This window comes from Musca autumnalis, unplaced genomic scaffold (assembly GCF_047663935.1).
Source record: "Musca autumnalis isolate F117 unplaced genomic scaffold, ASM4766393v1 scaffold_1, whole genome shotgun sequence".
NCBI lineage: Eukaryota > Metazoa > Arthropoda > Insecta > Diptera > Muscidae > Musca > Musca autumnalis.
The window spans coordinates 323,334,986-323,355,553 of record NW_027411644.1 but is presented as its reverse complement, the minus strand read 5'-3'; the positions used below and the strand labels follow the sequence as shown (position 1 = coordinate 323,355,553).

The 20,568-nt window shown below is 36.3% G+C and overlaps 1 protein-coding gene across 5 annotated transcripts in view; it reads left to right on the top strand.

Annotated features, from left to right (window-relative positions):
- The window catches only part of LOC141390078 (glutamyl aminopeptidase-like), a 58,263-nt gene that overhangs the window by 30,232 nt on the left and 7,463 nt on the right, over nt 1–20,568 (top strand). For 2 of the 5 annotated variants that reach the window (XM_073962536.1, XM_073962537.1), the window contains exon 2: nt 19,717–20,168. The exons of the other annotated variants lie outside the window; for them this stretch is intronic. In XM_073962536.1, the coding sequence (XP_073818637.1) occupies nt 19,928–20,168 (241 nt within the window). In that variant the 5' untranslated portion in view covers nt 19,717–19,927. The remainder of the gene's footprint in view (nt 1–19,716; nt 20,169–20,568) is intronic. 5 annotated transcript variants of the gene reach the window in all.

The following is a 20,568-nucleotide window of genomic DNA, read 5'->3' as shown; positions in this document are numbered from 1 at the left end:
ATAAAATATAGCGCCACAGATTACCCATCAACGCCAACTCTATCTAGCTCTGGCTGACGTTATTTATAAATATTTTATGGCATTAGTCATTCCATTTAAAGACATGAAAATAAAAACCAGTCTAGTTACTTGCAAAAAGCAAAAACAACAACAAGAAAAACTCCAATATTGCAAATAATTTTGAATTAATTTTATGCATATATGGAGGACGCTGAAAACATGTGTGTGCACCAGTTAGAGAATTCCTAATTTATTTTGTGCAAAAAAACAGCTACAATCACTACAAAAACACAATTAAAGTAAGACCTCCAGATAAAATAAAAGCAAAAGTAATGCAGTGCAATTTAACCACCAACCAACCTGTCTATCATTAGTTTCGTTTACCTTCAACTATCAGTTTCGATGGATGTGACATACTGACACACATATTAAAAGACGGATAAAAAATTCTTCAGTGATAAAATAAATAACACGGGAATTTGCTGCATAGAATTAACGTTTAATTACCTACCAAATGTACTTGAAACCCCAGCACACAAAAACAGTAGTGAAGGAGACTCCTCCACCCCCTTTAAATCTCAACAAAAAATGGCTTAAAGTAATCTACTCCAGCGGTGCCAAAAACGAAGTACACACATCAAACAACACATTTTGCCCACAAAAATTATGGCTAAAACAACGTGACGTAGTTGATTGATTAATCGACTAATAGTCTGTCGTACATTTGGGTTTGCTATCAAAAGCCTAAAAATCAGTCAAACACTGACTGATTCATTTAAACTACGTAGGATTTAACATATTCATGTTGCGCATGCGCACGTGCATGGAATATGAAATTTGTGATAGACAAGCGATTAATTTACATAGAGGAGCTATGACTATGTGTCGGCCATAAATGCAAAATACCTTTTTTTTGGAGGGGATTTGTTCGTTTGTTCGTTTTTGGGTGCAGTTAAAATATTAAAATCCAATAAAAATAAAAATTAAACTGTCAAGGGTGTGAGTAATTGTTCATCATCGCCAGTCATCATCATTGCCATTATTATTTTTTGTTGTGGGCAGTCTGTCCCAACCTCAAAAGCAATGGGAATATCTTTGGGTATGTAATGTAAAAGACGTTGTTGTTGAAGTGATAAATTGTAAGAAGTGAAAATGAAAATCTAGAAAAGAAATCTACGAAAAATACTTTCTTTTAATAATGCAATAGAAATTATTATTTCAACTAAAATTAGTATTTTGTGCTTACAGAAAATGCATTTGAAGAAATATAGAATGTAATTTCTTTGACCTTAAAAGAGATTTTCGAAAGTTAAACTAAGAATATGGAAAAATGTATAAAACTGTTGCTATCGGTAGGACTTAGCGACTTTATTTTGACCGTAAATTACCGAAAAATTTCGTTAATTAACGAATTATATGCATATTAATTTTATCGAATTCTGTCGGTAAGAAAAAATTAGTTAGAGAATTCCACTGCAGTCAAAATGCTTATAATTTCGGTAGTAAACGAAATTTTTCGGTAAGTTAACAACCAAAATAAAGCTGTTGCTAAATTCTACCGATAGCTGCAGTGCTGTAAACTTTTATTGATACTTTTCATTCATAATTTTGCGTTTTAATGTTACCAATTTTTGTCGGAAACTCAAAAAATAAGTAGTATTAGTAGTCATAGTTTTTATTCAATGGTTTTTCTGATATTTATCTCATTGTGAATATCATTAATCCATGTTCCTAAAATTCGAAAATAAATTGCTGCTACTGATAGAACAGATTTTCATCGATGGTTCCGGCTTAGTTGATTATCGTACTTTAAATACCCTCAAACTTATGGTACTGCAAGAAAAAGTTTGTTATGAAATCTTTCGCTTCATCAATGAAATTTTTCATTGATTTTTAAGAGAGCTTCATTGAATAAATGAAAAAGTTTCATTAAAGTAAGTAATGAAATTGTTCATTAATACAATGAAACTTCTTCATAAATGTAATGTAACTTCATCATTAATACACATACTATATTCGCACTTTGATACCATCAAAAATGTACCTCATCTAAAACAAGTAAAAAGGTGTAGGTCGGCTTTGCCGACAGATATATACCCTCAGCCAATGTGAAGCGAAACTTTCACTTCCGGACAGATCTAATGTATTTAAGGTCTCTTCAGAAATTTGTGGCCCTTTTTGGACATTTGAACTTGCCGACAAAAATGTGGATTAGGAATTAACTGCACTAAGACACAAATGTTGAACTTTTGTAGGGCAGGTACCCTTAGAGAGGACCGATATGGGCCATTTTAGAAATCAAACTAAATTTTGCTAAAATATAAGGAGATCCAAAGTTTGGACCAAATCGGTTGCCCCATTTAAGTGATATCGTCTTAACATTTTATTGACATTTTTTAAATATTGGGGAGAAGTACCGAAATTTGTGTACCGGTATTGCCCATGAAACTAAGTTTGGATATAATATGACGAAGACCAAATGTTAGACCAAATCGGTTGAACAGTTCGACAGTTCGAAGTCGTGAAAGACCGGATCTTTTCATTAGCATTTGAACCAATGCAAAGGAAGTCGTGAAAGATCCGATCTTTTCATCAGCATTTGAACCCATGCAAAAGAAGTCGTCCAAGATCCGATTTTTTTGGCAGCATTTGAACCCATTCCATCGATCCAATAGAGATGAATTTTGTATTTTTATTTATACACATTTTTCTAAATATATAAGATTAAATATTTGCAATAGGCTTGATGTTGTCGGAGACTCGAAATCACAACCAACGTTGTTAAAACTCTCGTCGTAATGATAATGTCATTGCAAAGGGTTGGTGAAAATGACATGTCAAAGCATTGGTGTAAATGACATGCTTTGGATCCAAAAATGAATAGCATCTTTTGGGGTCCACGCTCATATAAAATTCATCGATGAAGATGCTAAAAATATGACATGCCAGCTCACTTGCACCCATGATTGAATGGCATCTTTGGCATCGAACATTTTGCTGGGACCGTGCAAAAAATCAGCCCAGTATGCGGTACAGACCCGCACGACACACTGAAACTTATCAACTGCCCTGTCAAACCTACACAACTAACTCCAGTAGCTTTTTGGTTACAACCAATTTATTGTTTTTATTTTTATTCTATTGGTTCCGATAATGTGCCATTATGAAGAATTCGGCATTGAAATTTAGTGTATTATACCCTTAGTATATTCAAAATGTTATTGGGTCCACGCTTTTGGAAAACAGCTTTCCATATTTTTTGGTGATTTAAGCGGTCTAAAGCTTTCTCGATGTCGACAAAGTTCAAAGCTCGATCAAGTTCGATGATGGGCCTTATCGGTCCAGTCATTCGGGTACCTTCCCACCAGAGTTTAAAATGTTGGTTCGATTTGGTCCAATCTTTTGCACATGTTATGCCCGTAATTTCTAGGCGTGTTTATGAATGAGTTCATAGATATCTCCTGTGTAAGCAACATTTTATAATTTCAACCCATTGGTAACTTTACCGGGTCGAAAACAGCCGTATTACTTACACCAAGGATGTTGCCTGGTTGATCGTTGCCAATGTGTTAAAAATTGTAAAACACTTATATGTGGCAATGTTTTTGCGAAATCATTAATAAAAATCACCAATGTTACCAGAATTTTCAAAAATTGCAAGCCTTGGAAAATAGCTCGAAGAAATTACCAAACGCGTAGGTAAAGATAACTAATGGGTAGCTACCTATCCGGTTACCTAGGCGTTGAAATTACGGGCATTAATATTTCTTTCAGACATAGATAAAGTTCGTTTAATGACGTGTGTTGGATTGTGTGCCGCACCGGCAGGCTGTCCTTCCGTCCCGACAAACAACACGTATCCGAATGTACACGGTGCGCGTTAACTAACATTAAATGGAAGATGCTTACACCTGGGAAGTTTTTGCGTATTCTGAAACTATATCATAAATGAGAAACATCAAAAAAGTAAAAAAATAGCCGGAGAGATTTTTAAATAAAGCTCTACCAAAGTTCACATTTTTAGAGTTTTTTAAGTTTTTACGATTTTACTTGGAAACCGCAAGTGCTATCTAGATGAGACTAAATGTTGTAGCTGTGAAAATTCTCTACACAATTTTTTTAGTCCCATTTCGATAGAACTTGCTGTTTCCAAGCGAAATCCTGAAAACACCAAAAAAATTAATTTAAATATTTCAAAATCACCACAGCGATTTTTTCTTGTTTTGGAATTTTCACATCTATAAACTTCCCAGGTGTAAGCGGCTTTCATTTGGACTTTTTTACTGAAGATACTCCTTATGGTTCTTTTCACAGTGATAACTCTCGAGCAGATCAACCGATTCGAACCAAAAATTGCATTTCGTAATATTTTGCCCAAACATAGTTTAAGTTCAAAGTTTCTGTAAAATGGTCTGAACAGTAGCTCTCCAAGCGAACAATCGATTTGGTCCATGACACATCATATTATTCCTTCCAGATATAGATCGGGTTCAAATATGGACTATATCGATCCACTGCTTCGGTGTACCTTCGGGTACACAAATTTCGGAGAAAGCGAAGTTGAAGAGCCCCTCTTGGGTCGCAGGTTGCCCTTGCAGCCCTCTTTACAACGGTACAATTGTTTTCGCAAGTCCATACTTCCGGATATAATGACCTAAACGCAGAAAGAAAATATATTTTCCGCTTTTGTTGGAACAACAATATCTATTTTTGTTCCAACAATGTGTTTGTTTTGTTCAAGCATTGCAATTGCAAATCCAAAAATACCATATTTTGCTCCAAACACACAAAACAAAAACAACATTCCTCAATATTGTAAAAATCATTGACAATTTTTACAAAAACTATTGTCGGCCCAGAAAACCTGTTACTGAAATTTTTGATTTGATCGTATAAATGTCACGTATAATATTAACTAAAAAGACAACAAATTGAATGAGGAAGCATTACAACTACTCCATTGCGCTCATCCTCCAAGCACCTACCCCAACATAAGGAATACCATAAAAACATAACAAATATAACAAAATACAAATAACGACCGAAAACACTACTCAGATTGTGGTGTAACTCAACTATCAAAACACAAAGAAGGGCGAGAAACAAATAAAAACAAGAATCTCATGGTGTACATTAAGCTGGTTTTAACTCAAAGGGAAATAATCAATGTCGGATTTTTTTAGGCGGCACCCCCTAAAGTTTTTAGTTTTGTCTAGAGTTGGGAAATCTAGTTCCTAGTTCCTTGTACTAGTTCCAAAACGTATGAGTAACATCCTGAAATTTAACGTGCAATATTAAGTATACGTAGTTTGTTCAAAGAAAAAATGTGGGCCGTTGGAACTGCGAAGTGAACGAGATAGATCCATATAGTTCCTTTGGCACAACTCTAGTTTTGTCAGATTTTAAGATTGCCAGAGTTTGAGCACAATCGGAATATGTTAACACGTGCCACTGGGGCCCAAAGTTTCCACAGTAATTTGTATGGGGCCAAATGTGAATTTTCACGAAATTGCTCTAAAGGCCACATTTATTGTCCAATCGATGAACAATTTTTACCAGTTCATTTCTGTGGCAAATAATCCTACAACAAATTTTGAAAATAGGATCGGATTTTATTATTAGCTGTATATAGGGCCCATGGAAACTTTGAGGACCCAGTGTCACGTGTTAACATATTCCGAGTGTGCTCAAACTTTGGCAATCTTAAAGTCTGACAAAACTAAAAACTTTAGGGGGTGCCGCATAAAAAAAATCCGACATCGATTTCTTCACCACGGCATCGAAATTTTTTCATTTGAATTAAATTCGATCTACGACAGTTCGAATGTATTTAGGGTCTTTTCATGATTTTGTGGACAAAATTTGGACAAAATATTAGGAGATCCAAAGTTTGGACCAAATTGGTTGCCCCGTTTAAGAGATGTCTTCCATAACATTTTAGTGACATTTTTTAAATATTGGGTGGAAGTACCAGAAGTTGTGGACCGGTATTCCCCATCTTCGAACTGAAGATAATAGGTTTGTCCTTGTACTTTCTCAGTAAATATTACTCAGTAACTTCTTTTTAGAGAGTAAAGCATTTTATACTCTTTCAAAGGAAAAAATTAAAAAAGTAAAAAGACAACAGTCAGTAAAAATTTTCAATTTGATTAACATTTACGATTATGATATTTGAATATTTTAAACTTTTGACAACTGCCTAAAGCTACAAAATGTTACTGAACAAAATTCCTTCAGCAAAAATTATAAGTTCTCAGTAATAAAAATTTCAAAACAAGTTTCTCAATTCATTCTCTTTTACTGAACTTTTTTGTAAAAAAAGATCATTCAGTAATAATTTGTAATAATTATTACAAATTATCGAGTACGCAGACACACTTAATTTTATAAAAATATTTTTTCATTTGACAGTTTTCTCCTTTATAAAAGTTTTCATTTCACAATTTCATAGGAACAGAATTTAGCCCCAGCTTTCCTAACTTCCTACTTCTATTACTTCGACTATCACACTATCAATCAAGCGATATTTGAGCTAAACTGTCATTCAAAACTGGCAATGTGTACCCAGCTTTACCTTGCTACATTACTGCAAACTCGCTAACCATAGGCAAAATTATTGTCCTGTAAAAGCTAGCTAGGTATATCGAAAAATCGTATTAAACTGCAACCAAACTTAGTTTTAGACAATGTTGACGATTTTTGACGATTTTCCAAATTTTGTTGACTATTTCCGATCAAAAACTGTCGGCAACGTTGGTCACAATACTACATATGTAATCTAACAATATCTTTACAATACATATTTTGCTCTTCGAATGTTGTTGTTCTTCGAATCATATTTTTTTCTCTGTGTGTAGCCACTGCTATATTCTTTAAAACATACTTCATAATTTCTTTTGACTTCATGTCGCCATTTCAGCACGATATGAATTTTGTACAATGTCTGTTTGTTATATTATTCTTGTCTATATGTCAAACTAATTAATCTCTGCTTATAAAATGTCAAAAGAACTTTCTAATTGCATGACAGGCATATCTATTCAATTATTCTATACACTGTAATAAGTTTATTTTTATTTGAAGAGAGGAAAAGTGACTTGGAGTGGTAGGGCAAGGTAAACGAAGCCCACTGTAAAGATCATTTCTTTACTCAATAATCTTCTGATTGTTTATTGCATTATCAGCATTCCATTAAAGCTCAGCAATTTGTTGGCTCTTTGCTTTTTTATGAGATTCCTTCATTTGTTGGGCAACTACAAGGCCCAACAAAATGATGGTCTGCACTTTATCTCGCTAGCCAATCCACAGATACACAAGTCGAATTTTCCATTAAATCTTTTTGATCAAACTATCATTTGTCTCTCATATAAAACTCTCAGTGTAGAAAACATGAATATCGCAAACAATTATGCTCAAATCGCACAAAAAACGTTGTTGTTAATTAACGATCACTGACCGCTCATAACAAAAAAAGTCATGTATGAGAAAAGTACACACTAAGAATCGTATAGCAGCTTTCTTTTCAACCCACAAAGTGAAGTGGAAGTAATTAATAAAGCTAAATAAAAATTCATGCGAATGATATCTCGTAAGATGAATGGCAAATTAGGTCTACTTCTTAAGTTTAATTCGTGTTAGTTGTGTCACGTTATTGTGACCCAAATGCGGTTCTTTTTGCTATGAAATTGCACTGAATTTGTTTTGTGACAAAGACAACAAAAAATACAAACTAAATAAATGTGATAAATAATAAACATTTTTTTGCACATGCAAATTTTTTAGGACACCCTACAGTGGGTAGAAATCTAATAACGAAATTATGTATGCTTAAATATTGGATCTGGTTGAAATGTTTACCACAGGATGAATCCGAAATTTTTAAAATGTCCTTATGGGCACCCCAATGATCTGGTTGAAATTTGTATAGTAGATATACCTAGTTATCCTGATTACAATCATATTTATTTTTCCATGGGTTATGGATATTTTACTTTATTACGTAGCTTAGGAACACCCTTCAAATTGGTTTGAATTTTTCATCATAAGTAGTTCTTGTTATTGGTATATATTTTTTACATATATTGGACTTCCACATACCATCTGGGTAAGGGTCTTCTGTATTATCAGCATAACATACCTTTCCAAAGATGTAAATGCGTTTTAAATAAAATATTTTACATCTGTTAAATAAAGCACTGCCCCAATCAAATCGACCATTACCTGCTCTGCAGATTATTGCATTATTTGTATGGAAAAACAAAAAATTTAGTATAGGCGTTTTGAGTAACATACTGTGAATTAAAGTCATTGTTGTTTGTTTGATGCCTCCAGCAACAACAATAATAATTTCCATAATTGACTGTGATACCCCAGGGTATGAAAGCTCTTCTGTCATACAAGACAATATAGCTGCTGATCATTGCCTGCCACACAGTTCAAACAGAGAAACCCGGCTGCGGCGGTATTTGATGCATAAGTAAACGCATAAAAAAACCACCCATTGCATTTGAGATTATGTGGTAAGTGAGCGAGCGGGTGTTAGCTCACTGCTGGGTAAGTGACATGATGCAAAGCATCATGTAGACACCACAATTACAAAAAAGTCGAACATAAAATTATTGCAATATCCAAATTTGTAGGAAAAACGAATATTTGTGAATTTGAAAAAAATGTGTGTTCATCACCCGCAGCACCGTAGTGTGAATCATAATTTTTAGTTGAAGAGAATGTTGCAAAGTGGGGTGCAAAGAATGTTTTTAAAGAAATTTTGGTTAAAATCTATTTTTTTTCTAATATGATTTTTTAGCTTGATTCGGGTCAATACCTTTCGATATAATTTTTCACATTTATTTGTAGACCCATTCCGTTACATAGTCCAAATTTCATTGAAATCGGACAAATATAGCGTGTTTCGTGCATCAAATACCTCAAATCTGCTTAAAATTTATATGAGAGCTATATTCAAATCTGAACCGATTTCGATATAATTTGGCACACTTATTTCTAGGCCAAATTCCGGCAAACATTCCAAATTTTATTGAAATCGTACATATATAGCGCGTTTCGTGCATCAAATACATAAAATCGGCCGAGAATATATATGGGAGCTATATCCAAATTTGAACCGATTTCTATAAAATTTGGCGCACTTATTTTTAGACTAAATACTGTCGCACATTCCAAATTTAATTGACATGTATAGCGTGTTTCGTGCACAAAATGCCTTAAATCGGGCGAAAATATATATGGGGGCTATATCCAAATCTGAACCGATTTCTATAAAATTTGGTACACTTATTTCTAGAATAAATTCCGTCGCACACTCCAAATTTCGTTGAAATTGGACATATACAGCGTGTTTCGTGCACCAAATGCCTTAAATCGGGCGAAGATATATATGGGGCCTATATCCAAATCTGAACCGATTTTTACCAAAATAAATAGCGTTCGTCCTCTGGCCAAAAAAACGTGTGATTGACCAACACAAACAGAGCGGTTGCATTTCGTCAACTGAAATGCCCAAAGACGTAACCCTTTGAGGGTTACATCTTTGGGCATTTCAGGTGACGATTTGTTGTTATTGGTGTGCTCTGGTTTAGACCCCAATTTTGTTTGGAAGAAATATGTTTCAGACCGTCTGCCGGTCTAGCTGTCTGATGCGCACGATAACTCTCGAACGAAGCAACTAATCGGGTCTAATGTTTGGCATTCGTAATTGTTTGTACAAACTTAGTTTGTGGACCATATCTGTCCACTACACGCGGTTCCTCCCCCACTTATTTCAAAAAATTTTGATAAAATGGTACGCACGATAACCGAATTGGTCATAACTTTGCATATGGTAATATTACTTTCAGATATAGGTCGGGTTCGAATATGGACTATATCGGTACACTCCGACTCCTCTCAGATTTGAATTTTTTCAGCAGATTTTCCTTTCGGTCCCCTTTACGACGGTACAATTTTTTTCGGGGGCAAGTCCTGAGATAATGGCCTAAAAGCTCCAAGAAACCTTCACGGCACCAATAAAATGACAAATCCGCAAGATAACTCTCGCAGGGAGTTGTTCATTGGTCCAAACTTTGCACTTCATATTATTTCATATAGTCCTGTATCAGGTTGGAATATGGACCATGTCGCTCCTGTCCTTCGGGTAACTACCAAACAAAATTTAGGAACCAGTACCAGCTAAAGTGGTCCAAAACGATGTACAAACGTTGTAAATTGTTTTATTCCTTACAGCCTCGAATTATGCCCGAATATCGCCTACATTGGAACACTTTGTCGGGCACCTCCCACACAAAGTTTGGAAAGTGTGCAGTTTAAAGAATCGTATGGAACCGTTTTTATTTTTTGGCAGCATGTTGTGTATGCGGTCCTTATTATGACGGTACAATTCTTTTCAGAGGCAAGTTCATACTTCCTCATAAATGGGCCTAAAAACTCCAGAAGCCCCTATAGTCGTCCGAAGTATTGCGTATGTTTCTCTTCTTTAGGTCCGAGACTGAGGGTATATCTCCGGCGTGACAGATACTTTCTTAATTTGTTCACTAAGTCGGATATGTAGATATTTAACTTATGCCATCGGGATAGGGCCCGACGGCGTACAATTATCCGCATACATTACTATCTATATGCCGTCTGGAGGGTGTAGAATTTCAGAAGGCAAAGATTCGGGTTCTTTGCCCAGACCAGGTAACATCAAATTATCAGCGGTGGTGGGCATTTCAGCCATGTAAAACTTCTCTACAAGTGGTGTCATAAGATAAACAGTAGGTCCCATATACTCAACTCTAAGCGGACCCAAAGCTTTGGATAATTTCAAGTTTCGGATTATGTATGCAACATCGTGCATCCTCAATTGTGTTGGTACGTTTTAAGCCGAGAGACACCCTCCTCCCCGCCTTATCACTTTTGCGGTTCTCAATAAATTCCCCGTTAAAATAACATCTTTCAACGTTGGGTCTCATTATAAGTCACTTTAGTTAGTACCGGCAAGGATTTTTAAGCTTTTGTGCCATTAGCTCAGGAAGTATGGACTTGGCCCCGAAAAAATGGTACTGTTGAAAAAATGGACAGCCAAGGCAACCTATTGAAAAAAATTCAAACCGATACGAGAGCTAGTCTTAAACTGCACTTGAAAAAGTGGACCAAACTTGTTACCTCTTTCAGAGTTATCGTAAGCACCATTTGTAGGGAAGGTACCCGAAAGAGAGAAACGGAAGCCGGACAGAAAGACATTAGATAGGTTAAATGTTACTAGACTACGTACAGCAAGTTACAAACTTGCCCTTTCTCAGCTTAAAATATTTCAAATAATAACACCAGAAATATCAAATTTTATAAATATGCGGAAATATTTCAATACCCACGTTTCTAATGTAAAACACAACACTTCATGTTATTCCATAATGCGATTAAGATACAAGTACCACTTAAATCCACTGTGATAAATAACTGTGCAGATAGATATTCAACTTTGCGTGTTGTGTGTATGTGTGTGTGTGAAAAAGGCAAAGTGCAACCAACTTTAATGACAATAGTAATGACACAAATCCATTCATTCAAACATTCTCGCAGTCATTCTTGCATCGATTACGATGGATCTGCCAGTAAGCCACAGCTATACAGCTGGTATAAACATTACAAATGTTGTTTCTGCGATTGGTTTTGTTGTTACAATGATTTGTATATATCAAGTAAATAATTACAGGTGTGAGTAAACTTTTGTTACGAGTGTATGTGTGTTCGATGCCAATATCTAGTACAAGTTTATGCCAGTGCAGGCTTGGTATTAGACTTCCCGCACTCTCATGTACGTCGTACGTATTTACATGCATTTATAAATCACTGCAGACAAATTCATCGCCTACAAAACCACTTCGGATTTGAGGAAGGGGTATTACCGGTTGTTTGCCTTTTCAAATTTAAATTTTCAAAAATATGACAGCTTTTGGCGGTATGCCGCTGCAATGTTTCTTCAGTGTTTTATGTATTTTGTAATGTAAAAATTTGACACTTTAATTGACAGTTACTGTTGGTGGTACTGATGATGATGATGGTGGTCATGCTGTTTCAATGGATTTGAGTTTCTCTCTGTTTCAATGTATGAAATTCACACGGTGTGTTATTCACACAATATTTTGTTAAACTTGTGATAAACCAACAAGTTATTGGGGGATGGCCATTAAATCTGTATTGTATCTGATGCAATACTTTCCATTAATACTGTATTGATGCAATTGCCAGAATTCAAATACTATTGATTATATGTAATTTAAAAACAATTGAAGACTTCTTTGTTTGCAAGCCATACCACAATCTTTCCAAATATACACCCCACCACCTATGTACCCCATATCAAATGGCCCAAGTCAACAACATATCAACAACATCAATTGCAAGGCAACAACCTTGATTGACTTCCAACAAACTTTACGTTAATGTTTACAAACGATGTCAAGCTGCCAGCTCCAAAAAGCCCCCACAAACCAAAACAAATATCAAGTGTGTGAGGCTGTGAAGAGGGGTTAGTTAGTCACTCACCAAACCAGAAGGGGCCAAAGATCTGTGTGTTTACACCGCGTAATTACACATAGGATTGGGTGTATGTCATGATTGTTGTTGTTGCTGTTATTTCCATTATTATGTGGACTTGTTACAATTATCTGCGGCTTTAGATACATAAATGCTACGTTTGGATTCATCAACGAACGAACATACGCTTACTGTTCGCATTGCCCATAGAAAGTGAAATAGACAATAACAACAACGAATGATAGCGAAACAACTTCATCCAAAAAGAGTCGTGTTACAAATCAGCTTAACTTGGCCATAACTCAAACAAGTTTTTTGCTTATTTAAAGATAACACCATAACCTCTGTAACAATCGGTCATTTGGTTCGACATTTATACTAACATATTTTTTATGGATTTTCCTTCCATTTCAAATGGAATGTGTTTTCCCATTATTGTTATTCTTTCTGCTTGTTTTTTTGGTTTTGCGGAAGAAAACTGTGGCAAAATGTTAATAACAAAACCACTTAAACCGATCTATGTCAGGTTAATAGCCTTTACTTTCTATAGAATTTTTAGAAAGGAAAATATTTGAGGGAATTGTACACTTTTAACTGAAAACAACTAAGAACGGTGTTTAGTTCGACCGGGTTGAACTTTTTATCCCCTCCACCACTTTTTTCTACCTTAAGGCTTATTACTTGGAGGAGCGGAATATCCTAACTGATGATAATTACTCAACATTAAGAAGGAAAATATAGCAAAACACTTTAAAATAGCTGACGTTGGGGCGTCATCGTTGCTCTTTCCAAACCATGGACCAATATTAACAATCCTGGTATCCTCTGATAATACACAATATTAAATTACAGCAATCACGGTTCGAACAGTTAACAAAACCCCTCGAAATACATAAAATTGGGTAATTTCCGTTCATGGGGCTGTAAAAATACGTCGACCTGTACCGAGAAGACTTACTTACTTACTTACTTAGCTGGCCCATTACAGAACATTTGTTCCATAGACCGAACTAAGAAAAGATCTCCAATTCTCTCTGTTTTTCGCTTCGCTTTTTGGAATACCGCGCCTTTTCATTTCTTCATCCACTTGTATGCTCTATCGCAGCTTAGGCCTCCCGATTCTGTGGCATGTATTCATACGCCTTTTTAACGGGTTCATCATCGCTCATTCTTATGATATGGCCTAGCCAACGCAATCGTTGCATCTCGATACGTTTAACTATATTCATGTCTTTGTATAGCTGATATAGCTCGTGGTTCATACGACGTCGATATTCACCGTCAAGGCAAATCGGCCCGTAGATCTTTCGAAGAATTTTCCTCTCAAACACACCAAGCCACTGCCTTATCTGCTTGCGCAAGTACCCATGCTTCGGAGCCATACATTAACACGGGTAGTAACAGCGTTTTGTATAGTGTTATTTTGGTTTGACGAGTTGTGGCTTTGTTTTTAAAGTGTTTACTTAAGCCAAAGTAGCATCTGTTGGCCAATACAATTCTTCTTTTTATTTCACAACTGATGTCGTTTGTTGTGTTTACTTCGGTGCCGAGGTATACGAAGTCTTTTACTACCTCAAAATTATAGGAACCAACTTCAACAGTTGACCCGATCTCAATGGACGCTTTGCGCGTCGACACCATCAGCTTGGTCTTTTCGTCGTTTACCGCCAGACCCACTTTCGCAGATTCTGCTTCGACCTTCCTAAAGGTACCAGTTACTTCCTTTACTGATCGTCCTATGATGTCTATGTCATCAGCATAAGCAAGTAACATGTGGCTATTGGTGTAGATTGTGCCACTTCTTTTGACATTTGCATCTCGTATTACCTTTTCTAGCAAAATGTTGAAGAGGTCACACGAAACGCTGTCTCCTTGTCTGAAACCTCTTTCGGTACTGAACTGTTCGGAGAGGTTCTTTCCAATTTTAACTGAGGACCTAGTATCAGTTAAAGTCATCTTACAAAGCCGGATGAACTTTGCGGGGATACCAAATTCAGACATTGCTGCTTTATAATCGACAAAAAGGTGATATGTGTCGATCTGCATCTCTTGGGTCTTCTCCAGGATTTTCCGCAGGCTAAATATCTGGTCAATGGTCGACTTTCCAGGTCTAAAGCCACATTGGTATGGTCCAATTATTTCGTTGACCATTGGCTTTAGTCGTTCGCACAATATCCCTGACACTATCTTATAGGCAATAGGAAGAAGACTTACATATGCCCCTATAGTTGGAGCATACAGTCTTATCTCCTTTTTGTGGACGGGACACAGGATGTTCAGGTTCCAATCGTCGGGTACGCGTTCTTCCTGCCAGATGGTGGCATGATGGTATCATCGTCTTCGCTACTATTGGATTCCAGCAGACTAGAGAAATGTTCCTTCCATATCCTGAGCACGCTATCTGTATCAGTTACCAGATTACCTTGATGGTATCTACAGGAGGATGTGACAGTTCCAAAGCCATCAGTTTGATGTTTCACTCTGTGGTAGAATTTTCGGACTTCATTCTGTCTCCTGTACATCTCGATTTGTTCACACTCCCGCTTTTCCATCTCTCTCTTTTTCCTGCGGAAAAGACGTTTCTCCTCTCTCCTTTTCTCCCGATACCTCTCTCGTGCGCTACGCGTTGCTACTGATTGTAAAGTAGTCCTATATGCCGCATTTTTCTCTTCGGTAGCAGCACGACACTCCTGATCATATCATGGATTCCTTGGTGAAGGTCTCTGGTATCTAAGTATGGATTTTTCGGCTGTTTGCATGGAGTGGGCAATATTTTGTCATTGTGTTGTTATGTTATCGGGACAAAGATTGCTCTCATTAAGCAATTGGGCCAGTTGAGTGGAATATGCTGTGGCTATCTGTTGTGATTGCAGCTTACCGATGTCCAACTTCCGTGTTGTGTCTGTTCGCACTTTGTTTGCTACGTTTAATCTGGTACGTACCTTTGCAGCAACAAGGTAGTGGTCCGAGTCTATGTTTGCACCTCGGAACGATCGTACATCCAACACGCTTGATGCATGTCTTCCATCTATCACACGTTATCAATTTGATGTCTTGTTATTTGATCTGGCGACAGCCAGGTGCCCTTATGAATATCGAGATGCTTAAATCTGGTACTGCTGACTACCATGTTTCTTGCAGCTTCAAAGTCTATGTTTCACTGTGGAGATTGAAATTCCCGACTGTTGGGCCAAAGATATTCTCCTTTCCAATTTTGGCATTAAAATCGCCTAGTATAATTTTAATGTCATGGGCAGAGTAATGGTCATAAGTTTCTTCTAAGCGCTCGTAAGTCCCGGTCCACACTAGCGTGAATTTCATTAAAAAATTTCATGAAATTAGGCGTTCTTAAATCGAATTCCCCACTACAGCAATTTTGTGATTTCACTCTACTATGGAAGTCGATCTAGAGACGCATAATTTCATACAATGTTTTCAATGACTAAAAAATATCTTTGGTCTGTTCGTCCTTGTCTTCAGTGGGAGCATGAGCGCAAATATAGCTGATGTTGAAGAATTTAGCTTTTATTCGAATTGCAGCAAGTCTTTCATTCACTGGAGTGAAGCTGGATACCAGATGTTTTAGTCTCCGACTAACTACAAATCCGCAACCAAACTCATGCTTTACGTCATGGCAGCTATAATACAGTGCGTCACCTTTAGGTGTTGTTTTGACGCCTTTCCCAATCCATCGTAGTTCCTGTATGGCAGTAATATCGGCCTTGTACTTATCAAGAACATCTGCCAATGCGTAAACTGCACCTTCTCTATAAAGAGTGCGAACATTCCAAGTGCAGATTCGCAGATCATGGTCCTTAAAACGTTTGCGGGGGTCGTCAACTTTTGAGGGATTTGTTTTTCTTTTCTTTCGGTATTTCGTAGTAGGCTGTTTTTTTAGGGGAGGGTTACTAACCCGACGCCCAAATCCAAGTTTTTAACGTTCTTATGGGTGAACGTGCGGTACATGTTAGCTCACTACCTTTAACGGGTGTTAAATGCAGTTCCCCAGGTGACACCACGGGGAGGTCAGTGTCCACTTGAGATGAAAGAGGGACCAAGATAAATCCTGGGCTTTGCCATGTTAAAACCGGTCAGGACCGTTCCTTGGTATCTTCCATCCCATACGTACCGAGAAGACTAAATTCCGAATTTCAGCTACTTTAGTGGGATATTGAGGCCACAACCATGAAAATACCGAAGATCGGGAAGTACCGTTCTATGGGGGCTAAACCTTTGAAAACACCGAAAATCGGGAGGTATCGCACAATGGGAGCTATAAAAAACGTAAGCCTATACTGATAATTCTCTTCTGGAACGTTGTATATCCCTATCGAAGATTAAAATTGTATACTCTCAATGAATACTAAATACAAAATGTCAGCCATTTCTGTTGGATATTGAGGCCACAACCATGAAAATTCAGAAATACCATTCTATGCGGGGCTACATGAAGACTTGATCATATAGTGTTTATATGATTTTTTTTATATTTATGATATGAAGCCATTTCCTTGGGACAAAATTAAGTACTTCATAATCAATATTGCAAATTTTTAATAAGAAACCACCTGCGATTCCCTTACAATCGTTTGTGTACTTATTGTCATTTTTATGGTTTCAAATTTATAACTTTGCATTAAAAATGACTAACAAAAACACTCAAAAAATGTTATAATCAAAATTGTAATTTATCGGAGAGCGGAAGTATTGAATTGCCTGCAAATTAAAATAAATGCAAATGCGTGCCTGTTGCTTGTTGTTATTTAATAACTTTTTGATATCAATATCAGTTTTTTTATAATTATTTCAATTGGTTTTCTGTTGTACAAAAAAAGTTGTACAATTTGTTGGTGTCATTAACGTTATAAAGGGGCGTTACAGTTTATGAGTTTATGCATTTATTAAAGTTCGTGTTACTTGAATTTAAATATTGAAAATATATTTTTAGATTCACTTTGGCAGTTTTGTTCAGATGTGTGTTTTACTTACTATTTGTATGTAAGTCAAGCTTAATCTCATATTTGTTGTTTACAAATTTAAAAACAAGGTTAAAGTGGGATGTGGTTAAAATTGATAACTTTTGGGGATGGCAGAGAAAATATAAAAAAGCAAAAAACAAAGATTTTGAAATTTCGTGGAACGCCCAAGTTATCTTCTTTGTAAAGTTTTTTCTTGTTGCAACTTGTTGTTAATTGCTTTTCTAATGGGAGGTTCGTACTATCACTTTTGATTTACAGTCAATGTATTTCAACGTGAGAGTTCTAAAAAAATAAAAACGTTTGTTCCGAAATGCAATATTAAGTTGACAATTTTAAGATTTGAAAATCTATTATTCATATATTCATTGATATTTGGAATCGTTAGCAGTGTTTAAGACTTTCGTGTCTACCATAGAGTTTGTTATTTCCCTCCATTTTCATCGGTAAAATTGGCTTTCAAATTTTTTGTACACCCTCATACGATGTCATGTAACGAGCACAACAACAACTCGATTTGAGCCGAAAATTATTCAAGCAGTCAAAATATTTGTTTACGTTTTCAAACAATTTATTCCAAGTAACAAAAAATTTGACAGATTGAAACCAATATGCTTATATTCATCATATCGTCACCTGAAATGCCTAAAGACGTAACCCTCAACGTAACCCTTTGAGGGTTACGTCTTTGGGCATATCAGGTGACGATATATTACATTTCATCATGCCTCAGTCATTAGGTTAGCAAGTTATATTTTTTATATTCCACTTTGGAATCACACCCCCTTACACGTTGAAAAACTATCGAAAAATGAGGCGCACGATAACCGATCTACCTGGTATAGATCAGGTTACAATATGGACTATATCGGTCCACTACTTCGGGTACCTCCCTGACAAAATTTTGGAAAAGTGTGGTTTGATTTTTTTTTTGCAAAAGTTGTTCTCGGGGCTCCTATTACAACCGTAAATTGTTTTCTAGGCAAATCCATATTTCCTGAGAAATTGGCCCGAAAGTTGTAAAATTTCCTGCGGCTACGATGCGTAGCGGATACTGCCTTTGCCAAAACTTTGGATTTCGTAATATATCTGCCAATCTTAGATAAAGTTCAAAGATGGTACCTCCGCCACAAAAGTTGAACATTTTTCGCTAAAATGATACGCCCGATATCTCTTGAACGGATTTGGTCCATACTATGAATCTCTTAATCTTTTGTCCAAACTTAGTTTATGTTCGATAATGGGCCATATTAGTCCGGTCCTTATGGTACTTCCGTCATAAAAGTACACAATTTTTGTTTAAGTGCAGTTTAATTTCTGTTCGTGAATCGTTTAGAATGTTTCACCGAAAATACTTCTTGTGGTCGTGTGTGTCAATGTCAACGTGGGCAACGTTGACCAACTAAAATGACTGGTGGGAATCTATCGAAAGGAACAACACCCAAAATAATATTAAATTCCAAAGTGGACTATGTTGGTCCAATCCTTCAGGTATCTCCTCTGCAAAACTAATAATAAAAAAATAATTGTTGCGCAAATATCTCATATCAATGAGTGCACCTCGATTCACATTAGCTAAGTGATATGGTAGCTACTGTTTATAGAGCCGAGTTCGAACGGCTTGTCTTAAGACACCACATATTTTACATGAATGAAATACGTTGGATGTGTTTTCAGCTTTAGCCATGAACTCCTTTCATTTAATATGTGTCCAAATATGTGTTTCACTATCCAAATTTTTTACATTTTTTTCCAGAGGTAGATATTGTTGCGAGTATATATAATTTTCTTGGGGGACGGACCCGGCTATTTTACCCGGGTACAAAACCCGGTTTTACTGAACCGATTGCTACAAAATAGGTATAGGGAACAAAATGTTATTTTAAATTATAAACTTTTCTCTAAATATCCACTTACAAAAACCGGCTTGTCAAGTTTCTAAAGGCCATGTCTCTGGATCCAGAGAAGGTATTACAACATATAGCACAATTTTCTTTTACGACTTTTACAACTTTTACCACTTTATAAAGTACGGGAACAGACCATAAAACTCACCGCTTCGAGGCTTTTTTCAACAGCACAACATTTTGCATATTATTTCAATTAATCACATTAATTCGGTTTTTTCCCTCGATTCACCAACACAATCTTGTTATTTACATATCACGAAAAGCGTCTTAAATTTCTTACTTAATTTTCATAGAAATCAGAATAAAAACTCAAAGACCGCGTAAAATAAAAAAAAAAATATCACCAAAAATAGTAAACAAACACAAATGTCAACAACAACGTAACGACAGAAAAAAAAAACGGAAAAAACATTGACATAAAACAAACAGTATTGCCAAATCAAAGTGCATTTTGCCAGTGTTATAAAGGCGCGTGACAAACGCAAATTGTCCGCCAAAAACAAAATGTACCCGCCACAGCAACAACATCAACCAAAAATTCCCATACCAATAAGACCGCGTTCATCGCTGTCCACAGACGAACATCATCATCGGATGAAGGATTCACATCATATGCATCGAAAACCAAGTAATGCCGTACTGACACTGGCAGGTTTCTGTATATTCCTGTTGGTTTTGTGTGTATTTCTATTGGGCGCACTTGTCTATGTGGGCAGAAATATTGTCAACGAAAGACATAAGACAGGTTTGTTGAAGGTTTCTCTTGTTTTTCTTCTTGGAATTGATGAATGGCAAAAGAACGAAAATGATACAAAAGGTGTGTAGCTAGTTAAATTTTCTCAAAATAACGGCAAACATCACGTCGAGTGGCAACACTATAGTGTAAGTGGCATAACCATTAGTCTGTTCCTTTACTTTTGAAAGCGGTAAAACCGGCAAAAGTAGCAAAAGTTGTAAACTGTTCCCATAAGAATTGTATGGTGTCTGAAGTAAAGGAACGCTTTTCGAGTAAAAAGTGGTAAAACTTGAAGATTCTTTCACGTAAAGGAACAGAGCTCATATGTAAGTGCAATATTGCCAACAGTGAACCAAATCAACCAACTGTTCTCACTTGTTTTGTTATTGTGAATTGCTCTCGCTCTCAT